General features: G+C 55.1%; 3 protein-coding genes and 1 long non-coding RNA gene across 21 annotated transcripts in view; 3 read left to right on the forward strand and 1 right to left on the reverse strand.

The window, feature by feature from the left end:
• SPEG (striated muscle enriched protein kinase) overlaps positions 1 to 2,621 on the forward strand; it is a 55,036-nt gene extending 52,415 nt beyond the window's left edge. For 5 of the 10 annotated variants that reach the window (XM_032480304.1, XM_032480308.1, XM_032480307.1 and 2 more), the window contains 3 exons: positions 772 to 847; positions 1,082 to 1,231; positions 1,567 to 1,759. In XM_032480304.1, coding sequence (XP_032336195.1) covers positions 772 to 847; positions 1,082 to 1,231; positions 1,567 to 1,759 — 419 coding nt within the window. Of the gene's footprint in view, positions 1 to 771; positions 848 to 1,081; positions 1,232 to 1,566 lie in introns of all 10 variants that reach the window. The other 5 variants (XM_032480311.1, XM_032480310.1, XM_032480312.1 and 2 more) reach the window with 3 other exon arrangements.
• A 133-nt stretch (positions 2,622 to 2,754) lies between these two features.
• LOC116663772 lies at positions 2,755 to 4,898 on the reverse strand. Its single transcript, XR_004320100.1, has 3 exons — positions 4,861 to 4,898; positions 4,513 to 4,604; positions 2,755 to 3,081 (listed from the first exon to the last, which is right to left on the reverse strand). It is a non-coding gene; the product is annotated as an uncharacterized LOC116663772 (long non-coding RNA).
• SPEGNB (SPEG neighbor) lies at positions 4,657 to 6,995 on the forward strand. The gene is given in 5 exon segments (XM_032480321.1): positions 4,657 to 5,176; positions 5,179 to 5,206; positions 5,545 to 5,643; positions 5,645 to 5,850; positions 6,438 to 6,995. Coding segments are annotated over 5 exon segments (975 nt in total). The 5' UTR covers positions 4,657 to 5,079; the 3' UTR covers positions 6,983 to 6,995.
• Positions 6,996 to 7,547: 552 nt separating this feature from the next.
• Positions 7,548 to 14,558, forward strand: GMPPA (GDP-mannose pyrophosphorylase A). Of its 9 annotated transcripts, none has more exons than XM_032480322.1 (14): positions 7,548 to 7,646; positions 8,508 to 8,567; positions 8,673 to 8,770; positions 9,680 to 9,783; positions 10,047 to 10,233; positions 10,577 to 10,636; positions 11,716 to 11,846; positions 12,478 to 12,492; positions 12,843 to 12,977; positions 13,082 to 13,179; positions 13,345 to 13,391; positions 13,586 to 13,678; positions 13,800 to 13,968; positions 14,264 to 14,558. In XM_032480322.1, the coding sequence occupies exons 2-14, from the start codon at positions 8,528 to 8,530 to the stop codon at positions 14,362 to 14,364; spliced, it is 1,278 nt and encodes a 425-aa protein (XP_032336213.1). In that variant the 5' UTR covers positions 7,548 to 7,646; positions 8,508 to 8,527; the 3' UTR covers positions 14,365 to 14,558. The 9 variants fall into 9 exon arrangements, with proteins under 9 accessions (XP_032336213.1, XP_032336220.1, XP_032336221.1 ...); XM_032480324.1 differs by having other exon boundaries at positions 7,566 to 7,646; positions 8,514 to 8,567; XM_032480323.1 differs by lacking the exon at positions 7,548 to 7,646 and adding an exon at positions 7,663 to 7,952.
• The last annotated feature ends 276 nt before the right edge of the window (positions 14,559 to 14,834 follow it).

Raw genomic sequence — 14,834 nt, forward strand, 5'->3', positions numbered from 1 at the left:
CAAAGGGGCAGCAACCAGGGCTTACCCCACTTCACTCACACATGTGCCATTTATATGCAAGCACTGAATTAAGTCCTTTCCATGGATTTTAAAAAAATTTCTCTTTACAGTAACCGTTGAAACTGGCATATCACCCCCATTTTACAGATAAGGAAACAGAGGTGCATTGAGGTTAAGTATTTGTCTAACATCAGACAGTTATAAATGGTAGAGCCAGGTATTTGATAAAGCTGGAAAAACAGGAGAGTCAATTATTAATTTCTATAAATCAGGGAAACCAGCTACCATTTAGCTACCTGCTAAATACTTTCTGTTTATTATCTCCATTCCTTAGAGTTATTCTGCAAGCCACACTTTACAGATGAGGGGATGGAGAGCCAGGCAGGTCTAGTACATTGCCCAGGGTCCTGGAGCTAGAAGGGGCAGGCCTGGGATTAGAGCCAGCCAAGCTGATTTCAAAGGGTCTTAATCTCATTGTTAGCCACGCTGTTTGGGAACCCTACTTTGGAGCTGATCTGAGGGACCTAGTGACCCTGGTTCTCAGCTCCTCTGCAGTTCTGGTGACCCCCAACTCCCCTTGCACCATTCAGTGCCCTACGCCTCCCCAGGGGCCACTCTGCCCACTGGCATCCAGGGATTGCTATTCTGGTACTACCCATGGTCTGGTGACCTGGGCATCCTGGTCCTCAAGCCCCTAGGGACCTCTTCTGCCCCTCCCTGCTCCCTTGCCATCAGGAAGCTGGTTCAATTTGGCCTCTTGTCTCCTGTCAGCTCCTGAGATGGTGAAGGGAGACCCCATCGGCTCTGCTACAGACATATGGGGAGTGGGTGTGCTGACGTACATCATGTGAGTGCCCCTGGGACCACCTTCTACCTGCACCCTCTCCCCCACCCACCTCCCTAGCCACACATGCATGTGCACACTGGTGCACACATACATACACACATGAGTGCCCAGGTGCGAGTAGCCTTGTCTCTGAGCTCCTCTGAGCTCTGTGTCCCTAAGAACCCCCACAGCTAATGTCCCCCTGGACCTGTAACCCTCAATTTGCATATGTCAGTTGAACTGTCTCCACCGCAGGCTCAGTGGACGCTCCCCATTCTACGAGACAGACCCCCAGGAAACAGAGGCTCGCATTGTGGGGGGTCGATTTGATGCCTTCCAGCTGTACCCCAACACGTCCCAGAGCGCCACCCTCTTCTTGCGAAAGGTCCTCTCAGTACATCCCTGGTGAGTGGGTCCCACACCTGCCAACCTCCCAGCATGACCTGCCCCTGCCTAGCCCATGCCTAATAATACACTGTGGCTGCTGCTGCTACTACTATTACTATTACCGCTACTACTAAGTGGTTGTACTACTACCATGTAAAGCCCGTAACAGTCCTGTGACATAGGCAGAATCACTGTCCCCATTCCAGAGATTGGGAAACTGAGCCCCAGAGTTGCCCAAGATCACTTACCAGGGATGAATCCAGGATTGGGGCCCCCATCTCTGGGAGGGTGGGGCCCCGCCCTGGTCTGGGGCCCATCTCTCCTGGCTCACGGTCCCCGGCTTGGCCTGGCAGGAGCCGGCCCTCCCTGCAGGACTGTCTGGCCCATCCATGGCTGCAGGACGCCTACCTGATGAAGCTGCGCCGCCAGACGCTCACCTTCACCACCAACAGGCTCAAGGAGTTCCTGGGTGAGCAGCGGCGCCGCCGGGCCGAGGCCGCCACCCGTCACAAGGTGCTGCTGCGCTCCTACCCAGGCAACCCCTAGCGGCTTGGACCACAGGCCGGCCTCGGGCTTTGACTCGGGGTTCCCGCTGATGCTGCGGGACTTTCCAGGGCCCATGCTGAGCCGGGTGGGCCCGGGGCTTCCGACACCACCAGCAGCAACATCCGGCCGGGCTATTACCTCATGGACCTGCGGGGACAGAGACTCTGGGCTGTGGCCAATGCCACCGGGCCAGAGCCAGAGCGAGAGACCCGTTGGCCAGGCTGGGTGGGGTCAGGAGCAGGAAGAGGGGCAAGAAGGGGAAATGGGAGAGTGATAAGGAGAAGCTGAGAGATAGGGAGGGGGAGACTCGAGGAAGGTTCTGGGGGAGGGAGACAATGAATCTGGGGGAGAACCAACCCAGGAAGGTGTGAGTTGCTGGAGAGGAGAAAGGAGGAGCCCAGGGTGTCAACAGGCCATGGGCTGGGAGTGTCAGTGAAGCAGGGACAGGGCAAGGAGACAGGCCAAGGAGCCATAGCCAGTGTGTGAGAGAGGGCAGCAAGGTGGGGGAGGGAGAGGAGAGAGGACACAGGTCGGGGTGGGGTGGGCCAGCTGCCAGCATCCCCAGAAGGAGAAGGATGGAGGGCTAGAGGCTGGAGGTAGTGGTCACTCACGTGGCGCTCTCCTCCTTTCCCAGTGGATGCAGGTCTGGGCACTCTACTGGCCCAAAGATGTCCCCACTGCTCCTCTGTGGCCTTCACCCTTCTTCCCATTCATATTTATTTATTTATTGACTTTTATGAAGTCTCCCTACCATCCAATCCCTAATGCCCATGTTGTCCTGACCATCCCCCCAGCCATCCAGCTGTCTGTGCAGCTGTCTGTCTGTCTGTCACAAGGAAAATAAAAACGGCAAGCAGCAGGACCTATGTGTGTAGTCTATGGGGAGGGGTGGCTGGGGGTACAGGGAGTGCTGGGACAGGGGCATTCCAGCCTTATCTGGGCCAGTGAGAGCCAAGGTATACCAGCTAGCCCCTTGGGACCTTCCTCCCCTGTCCCCGATCCTTCTGGTCCCTCACCTCTCCTTCATTCCTAGAGGGAAGAGAGACATTGGTCTGTTTCTCCCTCTGAAGTTTTTGGAATCCTGGCAGGACCACTGAATCCCCACCATCACCCTCTAACCAGTCTCTGGTGGCCCCCACCTCTTCTCACATGTTCCATCATCACAACTGGGAGGATGCTGGGCTCTGGAATGGACCAGCCCACACCCCAATCCTGGCTCAGCCTTCTTCATTCTGCTTGGGAGGCAGGCCAGCTCTGGTCCTAAGCCCTGGAGCAGAGGGGGTTTCATCATGATAGTAGGCAAGAGCAGGTGGTGTGAAGAGCTGTAAAGAAAACCAGGATTGGCCCATGTGTCCACGCTCTGTGTTAGAGCACCAATCAGGATACCCAGGGCACCAGCAACACAGGGCAGTTGTGAGTGCTCTGCTCCGCGTGTCTGCTGTGATGGAGCTGTAGACAAGTGTTTTCCTAGGTCCCAGGGACACTCAGTCTGAACCTTCTAATTCCCATAGCAAGCCGGGAGCGGGGAGGGGGCAGTGGGTGTTAAGGGACCTTGACTCTACCTGCCCTCCTGCAGTGCCACAGAATGGTCACTGGGTCCTAAAACTGAGCTGCCCTGCCTGGAAGTGTGGGGAAAGGGAGTTAGTTCTTGTGTCCAGAAGGACTGTTCCCCCTGCCCGTCTCCACCTTGAAAACTGTTCTTGGCAAAGTAAAAGGAATAAAGCTTTACGCCATGAGCAGAGGGAGCTGGTGCTGGTGTATTGCTGATCAAGGTTGAGGGCCGCTTGGTTGTAGCCCAAACAACCTTTGGCCCAGCCCAGCCCAGCCTCTCTGGCTTCTCAAGTCCCCAGAGAAGAGGCAAGCCCCATCATCAAAAAATAACAGGATATTAAAGCCAGTTGGAAGGGACCAGAGAGACATCTTTCCCACCTGCCATTTTAGCGATGAAGATATACAGTTTGCCTGTGAGAATCTCTAATCCCCTACACACTGCAAATGTTTTCATATAAAAATGAGGTGCCTGAACTCATATCTTGATAAATGGTAAAATTCCTCTCCTGTCCCACCTCTGATCTTGAGCCTCATTCTCATCTCCATTGGAAATGGCATGTGAACTGCTTGTTCCAAACCCAGAGGAGCAAAGGTAATTTATGTCAGCTGAGCCATGTCAAAATTGCTCTGATCAAAAGGTGACAGTGCTCTGCACCTTGGTGGGCAGTTACAGTGAATGGAAGGAAGTATTACCTGGTGCCCTAGCTTGGGCAGACTGGACTCCAGGTGAGTCCCAGAAGGGTTAACTTAACCCCTTTACCCCAGGTGGTCTGATGCCCCTATGCACCAGTTTATGCCTGGAGAGGGAGCTTGGGCAGACCTAGAGTATTGGAGTCAGTGTTAGTGCCAATCTCCAGGGATAGTGTGGCCCAGCCAGACCCTACCATGTCACATGAAGGGGAGTGAGTGGGAATGGGGTGGCAGCAGGGGATGCTGTTCTCAAAAATCTTTAAGGTCCTCTCTAGGTTTATCTCAGTTTACCATCAGGAGGCACAGTCTGGAAATGACAACCCTAGATTCCTGAGGTGGGGGAGAATAAAGGCACTTTCAGATTGCCACATGGCCTTCTCATAATTAGTCCGGATGGACAGTGAAGCCCATTGCTACACTGGCTTCATTCAAGAACACCTCCACAAACACTCACACCCCTTAACCGACTGTGTCCCAGGAAGGGCATGTTGTCCCAGTGTCCAGGGACTGACCTGAGTGTAAGCTGTCCCAGCAGGAAGCTGAATCTCTTGTCGACTTGAGGCCTTGTCTGATCCTCCTGGCAGCAGGATGGATACTCCTTGCTCTAGGAAGGGATGGGGCCACTTTCAGCTGCCCAGCCGTCCCGGCACTGACATGTGGTACACCCCAGAGCTTCTTGGATTACCCCCACCCCTGGATCTGCCTCAGTGGCTGAGCCAGCATCTCAGGCATCCTCAGTCTAAATAAAGAGACTGCTTGGGTTGGGGGCAGGGGCTGGGGTCCCCAGGGGCTTGGGGCAACCACATCAAACAAGGCAAGGAGGGGAGTGATGTATAAAGCCTGGGCCTGGAGCTAAATACCTGTCCATGATCCTGCTGTGCCATCTGGAAGGGCTCCGTGCCACCTGCTACCCAGTTAGTCGACCCAAGTCCTGAAGTTGACCCTTCACGGTGAGTCTGGATCCTCAGGTCAGCCCTAGACACTCCCACTTCAGGGGATGTTCTGAACCTGCAGGGAAAAGGCTGAAGGTCAGAGTCCTGTGTTAGCCTAGACCCCCTTCTTTGTTTTCTGCTCCCCAGATGTCCAAAGCAGCTCCTGCCAAAAAACCAGCGGCTGCAGCCCCGCCTCCGGGATGTCCCGTGGATATCAACGACCCCCAGGTCCAGAGCGTGGCCACTGGTATCAGGCCTCTTACCGCGGCCACAGGTGAGGGGGAGGCCTGAAGAACCCGCTTCCGGAGAAAGGGAACTGGAGCTGCAGAACGCTCATCCTTGCATTTAGGGGATGGAGGAGGGCCGAGCATAGTGTCATGTACCGCTAGGGTCACTGGACTTAGGAAAGAGCAATTACTGAGGTGTGGAAGGGTGGGCCACAGAGTAGATACTTTTATCAGGGTAACAATTTAGGAGTGGCTGCCCCTCCCCCATGTTTAAAGGTCTAGTGGCTGAGGGGACGGGCAGGGGACCATGTATGGATGTATAGAACTGCGGGCGGGTCAGAACTGAGTCGTGGGAGCTCTGGGCCCTGAACCCGCCTCCGGCTAGGTCCCGGAAGGCACTGCGCGGGAAGAGGCCGCCGCGTTTGCTGGAGCCTCTGGAGGACGTGGTGCTGATCGAGGGCAGCGCGGCCAAGCTGACTTACCGCTTCGGCTTTCCCGGACCCGTTCATCCACTGGAGCAAGGATGGCAAGGAGCTGCGCGACGGGCCCAAGTATCGCTATGTCTTCGGAGACCCTGACGTAGTCACACTGGTGGTGAGCGATGGCGTGCTGGTAGACCTGGGGCAGTACAGCATTAACGTAACCAACCACTTTGGCCAGTGCTCCGACTTGGCTCGCATCCTCGTGGAAGGTACGCGCGCCTGGAGTACAGTGCCACCGCGCAGAACAGCACCACCCAGCAGGCGCGTAGCCGGGTCCAGCCGCGTTTACCGTCGGGCCTCACTGAGTTCGGACGCGGATGTGGCCCAGACCCAGCACAGCTTGAGACACAGACCAGGGTGCAGCGTAGGCCGCCCGTGGCCCTTTCCTACCCTAGGATCCTGTTCCATCCAGGTTAAGAAGTCCGCTATGGGCTTCAGTCACTAGACTCCAGGGCCCCAAGGTCACAGGGAGTCAGAGGCAGAGCCAGGTTTAGAGTTTTGGTCTTCCGGCTCCCTGCCCAGGGCGATTTCCAAATCACCGCGAGATGTGTGAATATTCTTGGGCTTTCACCCCGTAGTATCTCTTTTGCTCCTGGATTCAACTTGAGGGGCAGGATTAGTCCTGTTTGACAGTTGAGGAGTTGAAGCCCCAAAGAGGCTAAAGACTTGTCCAACGTCACACAGCCAGCCTAAATCCATTTCGTATTTAGAACCGACTATTAGCCGGGGAGTGATGCTCCTGCTCATCTTATCTCTCGGTGCCTCAGTGGGTCGCATTCCCTTTCCATTCCTCTAGTCCCGGCGAAGATTCAGAAGGGACCGAATGACACAAAGGCACACAAAGGCACCACGGTTACGCTGACTGCAGAGATCTTGGGCGCGCCTGCGCCGGAAGTGGGCTGGACCAAGGACGGCGAGGACATCGAGGAGGACGACAGGCGAGGATGTGGACCTGCTGCAAGGATAGCGCCTGGAGCCAGAGCTTGGGCGGCACAGGGCCCAGAAACGCAGGAGTGGGACGGGGGCAGGAAAATGGGAGGCGAAGAACAGAGCTGGCTAATTAGTCCTGCCCAGGTCGCGCGTAAACTGATCCGAGGTCCTGCCATCCCCCTCTTCCCCGCTAGGGTTTTCTTCGGTATCAGCAGCACCACCACGACGCTGACCAGCCGCCGGGCCACGCCCGAAGACAGCGGCAAGTACGAAGTGTATGTGGAGAACAGCCTGAGCATGGACCAGAGCTTCGGTCTCGTGGATGTGGCCAGAAAGTGGCCCTCATACACTTCGCCCTGGCTTCAAGCTCTGGGGTCGTTGGGACCGACAACCCTGCTTCATATTGCTTAATAAAGCTGCTCTCTCTGACACTCCGCGTCTGTTCTGTTCTTTTGAGACGCCATTTCCCCATGCTCTCGCACCCACACTTATTCCAGATCAGCACGCCAAGGTCACAAACTGTTGGGGTCAGAATGTTTGGAGAATGCCTAATCCAATGCTTCGTTTTACATATAGTTAAATCTGAGATAGGATTTCTCTCACGATCATAAGTTTCTTCACTTCTCAAACGGGATAGCAGAGCCTTTGACTCCTCTTCTTTTGTATACTTCAAGCCCCACCCTCTCCTGGGGCTTTGCACTCTGGCCCCGCCCACCTCAAGGCTGGCCACACCTCCTCAGGTCTCTAGCTTCGCTCTTCCCTGTGACCTGGTTCTCTACTTTGGCTGCTACCCCTGGGCCCTTTCCCATACAGCTCAAGATCCTAATCTTAAATTCCAACCTCTGCTTCTCAGGCCCTACCCTTCTCACTTAGAGTCGCCCCCTCGACCCCTTGGCCACGCCCCCGTGCTCTCCCGTAAGTCCCACCTCCTCGCTCTTGGTTAGAAAGCGGGGAGGTATTAAGAACTACAGTTCCCGGCAGACTCCGCGAAGGAGGTCTCGCGAGTTGCGAGAAGACACGTGCGCGGAAGTAGCAAGCAGTAGCGGGCGACAGATCTGGCAAAAGAGAACTAGTGGTAAAGGGAGCTGATGGAGGGGTGGCGGAAGGGGTAGAGGGCAGGGGACGGCCGGTAGACAGAGGTGTGGCTCGGAGGTCCCGGGTGGTTTTTCGCACTTCCGCTCTTGTGTTGGTCCCACAACCCCTGGCTACGCGAGGCTAGGGTTTATTAGACAGTCAGTTGTGGGGTTCAGAGGATCAGCAATCAATCCTCCGAATCCAGAGATTCAGTGCCTTGTCAGTATCCATACTCAGGGGGTTGGTAGGTTCGGTATTTGGGATGCCAAAGGAGTCTATCTTTTGATTCAAGGTTCATCAGCCAGAGGTTAGTTTTAGGACCCAGTTTCAGCCTATTAGGGTTTTTGCTAGGATTTGGGATGCATCAGAAGCGGATCAGTGTTAGTTCCGTACTTGGGATCCATTCTTCGGATTGTAGTTAAATATTTGGGGCCCACTCAGAATTTGAGGTTCAGTATTCAGGGTTCACTGTTAGGTTTAAGGGGTTAACATTTAGAGTAAGAATACAACAATTGGGAATAGGTGGCTTTAGGGTTTTGGTTTTTTGAGGTTTGGGGTCTGAGGTAGGCGTCTGTTGCTGAGTTTCTGAATTTGCTGAATTTGTGGCCAGAGGGAAGTCTGTTAGGGGTCAGATTGTGGGATATGAATTTCAGAATTGGGGTGGAATCATTGTGGGATTTGAAGGCCGTCTGGAATCTGAGCTGGGATTTGAGATGTTTGGGATTTGTGAGGTGTTGTGTCCAGGGTGGATCTATATTGACTTCGCATTTACATCTTCGGAGAGGACTAAGTGTTGCTATTCGCGGTTTGGGGTTTGGTTGGGGTATGAGATCTGAGCCTGATTTCTCTGTTGGGATTTGAGGTTTAGGTTGTATTGCCATCATGCTCAAAGCTGTGATCCTGATTGGAGGCCCTCAAAAGGGTGAGGAGCCAGGAGAATGGGGGGAGGAGGTTGGGCTAGAGTGGTTGGTAGGGTGGGGGCAGTGGGAGGCAGGAAGCTGAAATGTGCTTCTCTCTCCTCTCCCAGGGACTCGCTTCAGGCCTTTGTCTTTTGAGGTGCCCAAACCCCTATTCCCTGTGGCGGGGGTCCCTATGATCCAGCACCACATTGAAGCTTGCGCCCAGGTAACCCCATGGACTCCCCTCTCCCACCTCACTTCCTGCTCATCTCCTTCATGTTGTATTTTCCCTTTCCCAACCATGACCTTCCCAGGAGGCATAACTTCAGAGACCACCATTTACAAATGACACTGTGAGTGGCGCCCCCCAGAGTTCTGTAGTGCAGCCGTCCTGCTGTCTTCCCTTAATCTAGTCTCTCATCTGGCTTCAGGCTTAGATTTCCCTCCTTTTTTTAAAGCGTGGAATGTGAGATCAGCCAAGAATCTTAGAGACGATTTAATGCTGTAGCAGGGGAACTTTAATAGCAAAGTGCAGAACTTAAACCCTTGCTCTCTGTGGAGCTAATTTCTTTGTTGCTTTTGGTATTGGGACAGGCAAAGTTTTATTTGAATCCAGTCTCTGCCTGCTGCAAGGATTTGAGCAAATATCTCACCCTTCCTGAGCCTTAGTTTCCTTATCTGTTAAATGGGGGTGATTGGGCCTGCTTTTTGGGGTGGCTAAGCTTGCAAAGATGTTTATAAAGTGCCTCGTAGGATGTAGGCACTTGGTATATGGTGTCCTCACCTCAAGCTCAGATTGACAGACAGTAAATATGGTGGGGGGAATGAATGGATTATCCTTTAATGCAGCTTGGTATACAGAATCTTTCCTAGGGTGAGAACCAATTCAGTTGTGAGGGGGCAGGGGAATAATAGTATGATAAAAGATTAAAAGATCAGGGACTGAGACTCTCTCCAGTTTTCTCATTGTCCAGAGGAGAAAACAGGCCAAAGTGGTCAAGTGAGTGCCCTAGGGCCCCACAGCTGAGACTGTAACTGTGGTCTCTGGACTTCTGGGCTGGTAGTAGGGATCTCTCCCTCCTGTCATTCCTTCCAATCAAATTTTTTTTCTCCCAATCTCTTCTCTTGCCCTCAGGTCCCTGGGATGCAGGAGATTCTGCTCATTGGCTTCTACCAACCTGATGAGCCTCTTACCCGGTTCCTGGAAGCTGCCCAGCAGGAGTTTCACCTTCCCATCAGGTGTTTGTGCACATGTACTATATGGGGGTTGGGGGGAAGTGCCCTAAGCCTCTGAGTTCTCAAGAGTGGGTTGAGTCAGCATTTGCTGGACTTGCACGCTATGAGGATTCTTATTTGGGCATCTCTGAATCCCCGAGTTTATTGGTTTTCTCTGTGGGCCTTGGGCAGGTGTACACCTGGAAGTAGAAAGAGTAGGGTGCCCAGGCTCGTGGAATCTGTCTCCTCTGATCTCACTGAGCTGGCCCTGGGGTCCCTGGGGACAGGTACTTGCAGGAATTTGCCCCTCTGGGCACAGGTGGTGGTCTCTACCATTTCCGGGACCAGATTCTGGCTGGAGGCCCCGAGGCCTTCTTCGTGCTCAACGCTGACGTCTGCTCCGACTTCCCCTTGAGCGCTATGTTGGATGCCCACAGACACCAGCCTCACCCTTTCTTGCTCCTTGGCACCACGGTGAGGGTGCAGAGTGGGGGATCCAGAGAGGTTTCTGGAATGCAGGGTATTGGGGAGGCAGGGGCAGCCCAGGAGGTTGGAGTGGGGTCAGGCATCAGGAGGGAGATATTCCAGAAACCCCAGTGGTGATGGCAGTGGCAGTGGAGACCCTGAGCCCTGTGGTTGCTTAGCAGTCAGGAGCAAGGGAGGGGTGGGGGCAGCTGTCAGTTCTCACCCTTGCTGAAGGCCTGTCCCTGGTGGAGCTGGGTGCCAGGTGCTATAGGGGAGGGAAAGAAAGAGAGAGAAAACTGACCTTGCTGCCCTGGAGCTGGCGGGTCACTGTCCTGGTGTGTCTGTCTTTCAGGCTAACAGGACACAATCCCTCAACTATGGCTGCATTGTAGAGAATCCACAGACGCATGAGGTGAGAGCAGAGACAGGGCTGGCCCAGCACTTGCTCTGTTCATCACCATTCCCCAGCTCCTCCTCCTGGAGAGGAAGCTGGAATGCTGTGGCATGGGCCCCAGTCTTGTCAGACAGGTGGGGTATACCCTTGGTTGTTCTTTATATCCCTTCTGGAGAGATTGATGAGAATGAAGGGGTAACAGTTAATTTCCATGGGTGTGGTGCTTCAGTAGATGTATGATTAGGGTACTTTGGGAACATGAAAGGAGTCCTAACCAAGCTTTGCCTGGGTAGGGGTGGGGAGGGCTCCCTGGAGAAAGTGAGGTCTGAGCAGAATTAAATTTATGTAGATGAAGAAGAAGACAGAAAGGCATTGCAGGTAGAGGGAACGGCATGTGCAGAGGCCTGGAGGCAGGAAACAGCATAGTCTCTCCAGAATTATGGCGGTCAGTACATAATCAGCAAGGCAGAGGGTCTCTGTCCCTGTTTGTGACACTCCCTGCTCCTGAGCCTGGCTGACTTTCATGCCCCCCTTATATTTGTTCAAGCTTTAGTATTAAAAAACATGTAAGAACACACAGGCATATGGATTTTATTTTTAAGTTTTGTGCTAGGCACTGGCTAGGTGTAGAAGAAACAGAGCCAAAGGACAATCCTTGCTTCTCAGGAACCCTTGGACTACTGGGAGAGACAGTCAAAAACCAACCATTGCAAATGACACCAGTGCTAACAGTGGGGTATGGTCAGAGGCCAGGGGTGCCCAGACTTGAGAAGCTAACTCTAGGGCAGATCAGAGTGGACTCATGCAGGAAGTGACAATGCCAGCTTGGTTTTGAAGGCTGAGGTTTCCAGATGAAGAGATGGGAACAGGCATTCCAGGCGTAGGCGTGCAATAGCATGGAGCTGGGTTCTGGGAGCACGAGGAGGTAGGGAGGGGAAAGGCATGTCGTTCGGACTTATCTTGAAGGTGAAGACTAGTGGCATGCAGCCTGCATTTTAGGAAGACCACTCTGGCAGCTGGGAGGACCTGGAGATCAGAGGCTCTTAGGAGGCCGTGGCAGTGGCCTCTCCACTGAACCCAGCCCACTCTGTCCTCAGGTCCTGCACTATGTGGAGAAACCCAGCACGTTTGTCAGTGACATCATCAACTGCGGCATCTACCTCTTTTCCCCAGAAGCCCTGAAGCCCCTCGGGGATGTCTTCCAGCGTAATCAGCAGGATGGGCAACTGTGAGGCAGACCCCATGGCCTTGTAACCCCTGGTCCCCAGTCTCAAACCCCTCCCCCCAAGTCTCTGCAGGCTGCAGCTCCACCCGCTCACCTTCCTTCTCCCTTCTCTCCACTTGTCATCTCCATCCGAGCCTCCCAGCCCCTCCCTGCCTAACCTCATTCTGTCCCTCTTCCTTATCCATCCCAGTTCCTCTTCTGTCACTGCCTGCCCACTCCCCTTCTGGTCCATTTCTCTCAAGCCCTGAGTGTCCCAGAGATGTCTTTCAGAACAGACGGCAACACACACACTTGGGTGCACACAGGCTTGGGTGCAGACACACATACACATACACACACACACATACACTCAGGCTGAGGCTCCCCTTGGAGCATAGTGCCCCTGCTCACCACAAGCCGCAGTCCAGAGGTCATCCTCTTAAGGCCTGGGTGATGTCCCTTCTGTGGATCCCTGCCTTTGCTCCCTCCTTCCCCGCCCATCTCCCCATCTCATGCTTCATTCACTCATCTCACTCCCACCCGTCTCTCTGCTTCTCTCTCCATCTCTCCTGGCCTCTCTGTCTGTTTCTGCTGAGCTGGCATCTCTACCATCTCTTTCTCCCTTTCTTTCTGTGACTGTCTCTGACCTCACCAGCTGCCTTCCTCTGGGGTGAGTCTGTCTGTGTTTCATTCCATCCAGTGAGAGGGAGGGTGCCTGGAGGCGGGGTTCAGAGGAGTGGATGGGGAGGAGAATGGCAATGGTGGGAAGCCAGCTCTGGTCAAACTCCTGGACGTGGGGCGGGATGGGCTGCAGGTCTGTACTAAGTTGGGGAGGAGAGGGGTGAGGAGTATGAGGGTGGTGTGGGAGCTTCCTGAGATGTGAGCATCCCTTTGGAGTGGATCGGACCAGACCTGGAAAGGTGGTGGGATTCCCTCTGAGTCCTATACCCAAGAGACTGAGTTGGCCCCCATTCAGGCTCAGCTGGGGAATTGATGTCAGCATCCCTTCCTCTCTGCCAGGGAGGACTGTTCAGGCTTGTGGCCCGGGGCAGGTACCATCCGCCTGGAGCAGGATGTGTTCTCAGCCCTGGCTGGGCAGGGCCAGATCTACGTGCACCTCACTGATGGTATCTGGAGCCAGATCAAATCTGCAGGGTATTGGAGGGGCCCCTGATGGGATGGTTCGGTCGCCTGGTGGTTGAGACTTTGAGGTGGTGGTCACAGCCTCCTGAGCCCCTGCTCCACTCTGTGTCCCCCAGCTCAGCCCTTTACGCCTCCCGCCTCTATCTGAGCCAGTACCAGATCACTCACCCAGAACGCCTGGCCAAGCACACTCCAGGGGGTCCACGAATTCGAGGTACCCACCCCAAGTCCTAACCTTTGCCCACCACTCCAGCCCCCTATCTACCCTCTGAGCTGTGACTCCTGACCTCAGATCCAGAGGTGAGGTCTCAATCCCTGCCCTCCCTGAACCAGATATGGTTTAGGGTATTTGCCCCCAGGTCCTCTCTTCTGCTTCTAGGAAACGTTTACATCCACCCAACAGCTAAGGTGGCCCCATCTGCTGTGGTAAGTAGTGGGCCAGCCCTGGGAAAGGAAGGTGGCTGGCAGGATGGGTGGGGTGGTGCAGATGCCTCCTGAGCCCAGAGGGCTGGCCTCCCTCCCCACTTTGTCACAGCCTCAAGCAGTCCCTTCCCCCTTGGGACTGGATTTGGGGCCCTCCAAGGCCCGCCAAGGCTTATTATGTGTGCTCTTTTCCACAGCTGGGCCCAAACGTCTCCATCGGGGAAGGGGTGACTGTGGGCGAGGGTGTGAGGCTCCGAGAGAGCATTGTCCTCCATGGAGCCACACTGCAGGTAGGCACCTGGCACATATAGCAGGGCATAGGGCCCCAGGAGGCTGAGGGTGGGGGTGAACCCTATAGGCTCTGCATCTGGCCCTCATCACCCTCTCCCCTCACATCATCCTGTTTGGCAGGAACACACGTGTGTGCTACACAGCATTGTGGGCTGGGGGAGCACTGTGGGTCGCTGGGCCCGCGTGGAGGGTACCCCCAACGATCCCAATCCCAATGACCCCCGAGCCCACATGGACAGTGAGAGCCTCTTCAAAGATGGGAAGCTGCTGCCCGCCATCACCATCCTAGGTACGGCCTCCCAGGGCCCGAGGCTGAGAAACCTCCACAGGTGATGGCCATGCCCTGCGGGGCCATTTGTTCATCTGCGTGTATGTGTGCGTGTGCGTGTGCGTGTGCGTGTATGTATTCCTTTAGAAAACATTTACCAAATGTCTGCTGTGTGCCAGGTCCTGTGTGAGTCACAGGGGGCATGAGGCCAGGACACAGGTGGGCAGGGAAGGGTCCCTCTGGGATGGCCCCCAGCTCTTTACCCCTGGCCTCCCCTCCCCACGGCCTCCCCCTTGTGCCCTCAACCACACTGCAGGCTGCCGCGTCCGGATCCCTGCCGAGGTGCTCATCCTGAACTCGATTGTTCTGCCACACAAGGAGCTGAGCCGCAGCTTCACCAACCAGATCATCCTCTGAGTGGGGCTGCCAGAGGGCCCCCCCAACTCCTATCTGCTCCCCTGAGGCTGCAGCCTGCTCGGCCAGCCTCTGTCCAGGAGGGACTGGAGGAAACCAGGCAGGCGCTCCACACTCAAGGCGGGCAACGTGGGTGGCCGGGGGACTCCTGGCCTCCGTCTCCACTCCCTAATAAACCCGGGTGAACCTTGGAGCCAGCACGGACTCCGCTTGTGCCTGGGCTGGGGGTGAGGGCGGAAGTGGGGCAGCTGAGTCAGGCCCCCCCACATTAGCATTTAAATTGGAGTCGTTGCTGCAGGCTCATGAATAATGAATCTGGAGCCCTGGTAAATGTCCCCCTCCCACTGCCTCAGCCTCTTGTGCTGCTCTGGAAGAAGGCCCTCAAGGCTCCCAGCCCGCTGGCCCCCGCCTTCACCCCTACCCCGACGCTGCCTCCCTGTTCCCCTTCACTGGGCCTGGCTCAGGCTCCAGGA

Source organism: Camelus ferus, chromosome 5 (assembly GCF_009834535.1).
Source record: "Camelus ferus isolate YT-003-E chromosome 5, BCGSAC_Cfer_1.0, whole genome shotgun sequence".
In the NCBI taxonomy this organism is placed as follows: domain Eukaryota; kingdom Metazoa; phylum Chordata; class Mammalia; order Artiodactyla; family Camelidae; genus Camelus; species Camelus ferus.

What these genes read in the sequence shown, in the direction of transcription:
- GMPPA (XM_032480322.1), top strand. Translation starts at nt 8,528, where the DNA reads ATGCTCAAAGCTGTGATCCTGATTGGAGGCCCTCAAAAGG. An exon ending in GATTGGAGGCCCTCAAAAGG is followed by an intron (nt 8,568 to 8,672) that starts GTGAGGAGCCAG and finishes CTCCTCTCCCAG; the next exon opens with GGACTCGCTTCAGGCCTTTG. An exon ending in GAGTTTCACCTTCCCATCAG is followed by an intron (nt 9,784 to 10,046) that starts GTGTTTGTGCAC and finishes CCCTGGGGACAG; the next exon opens with GTACTTGCAGGAATTTGCCC.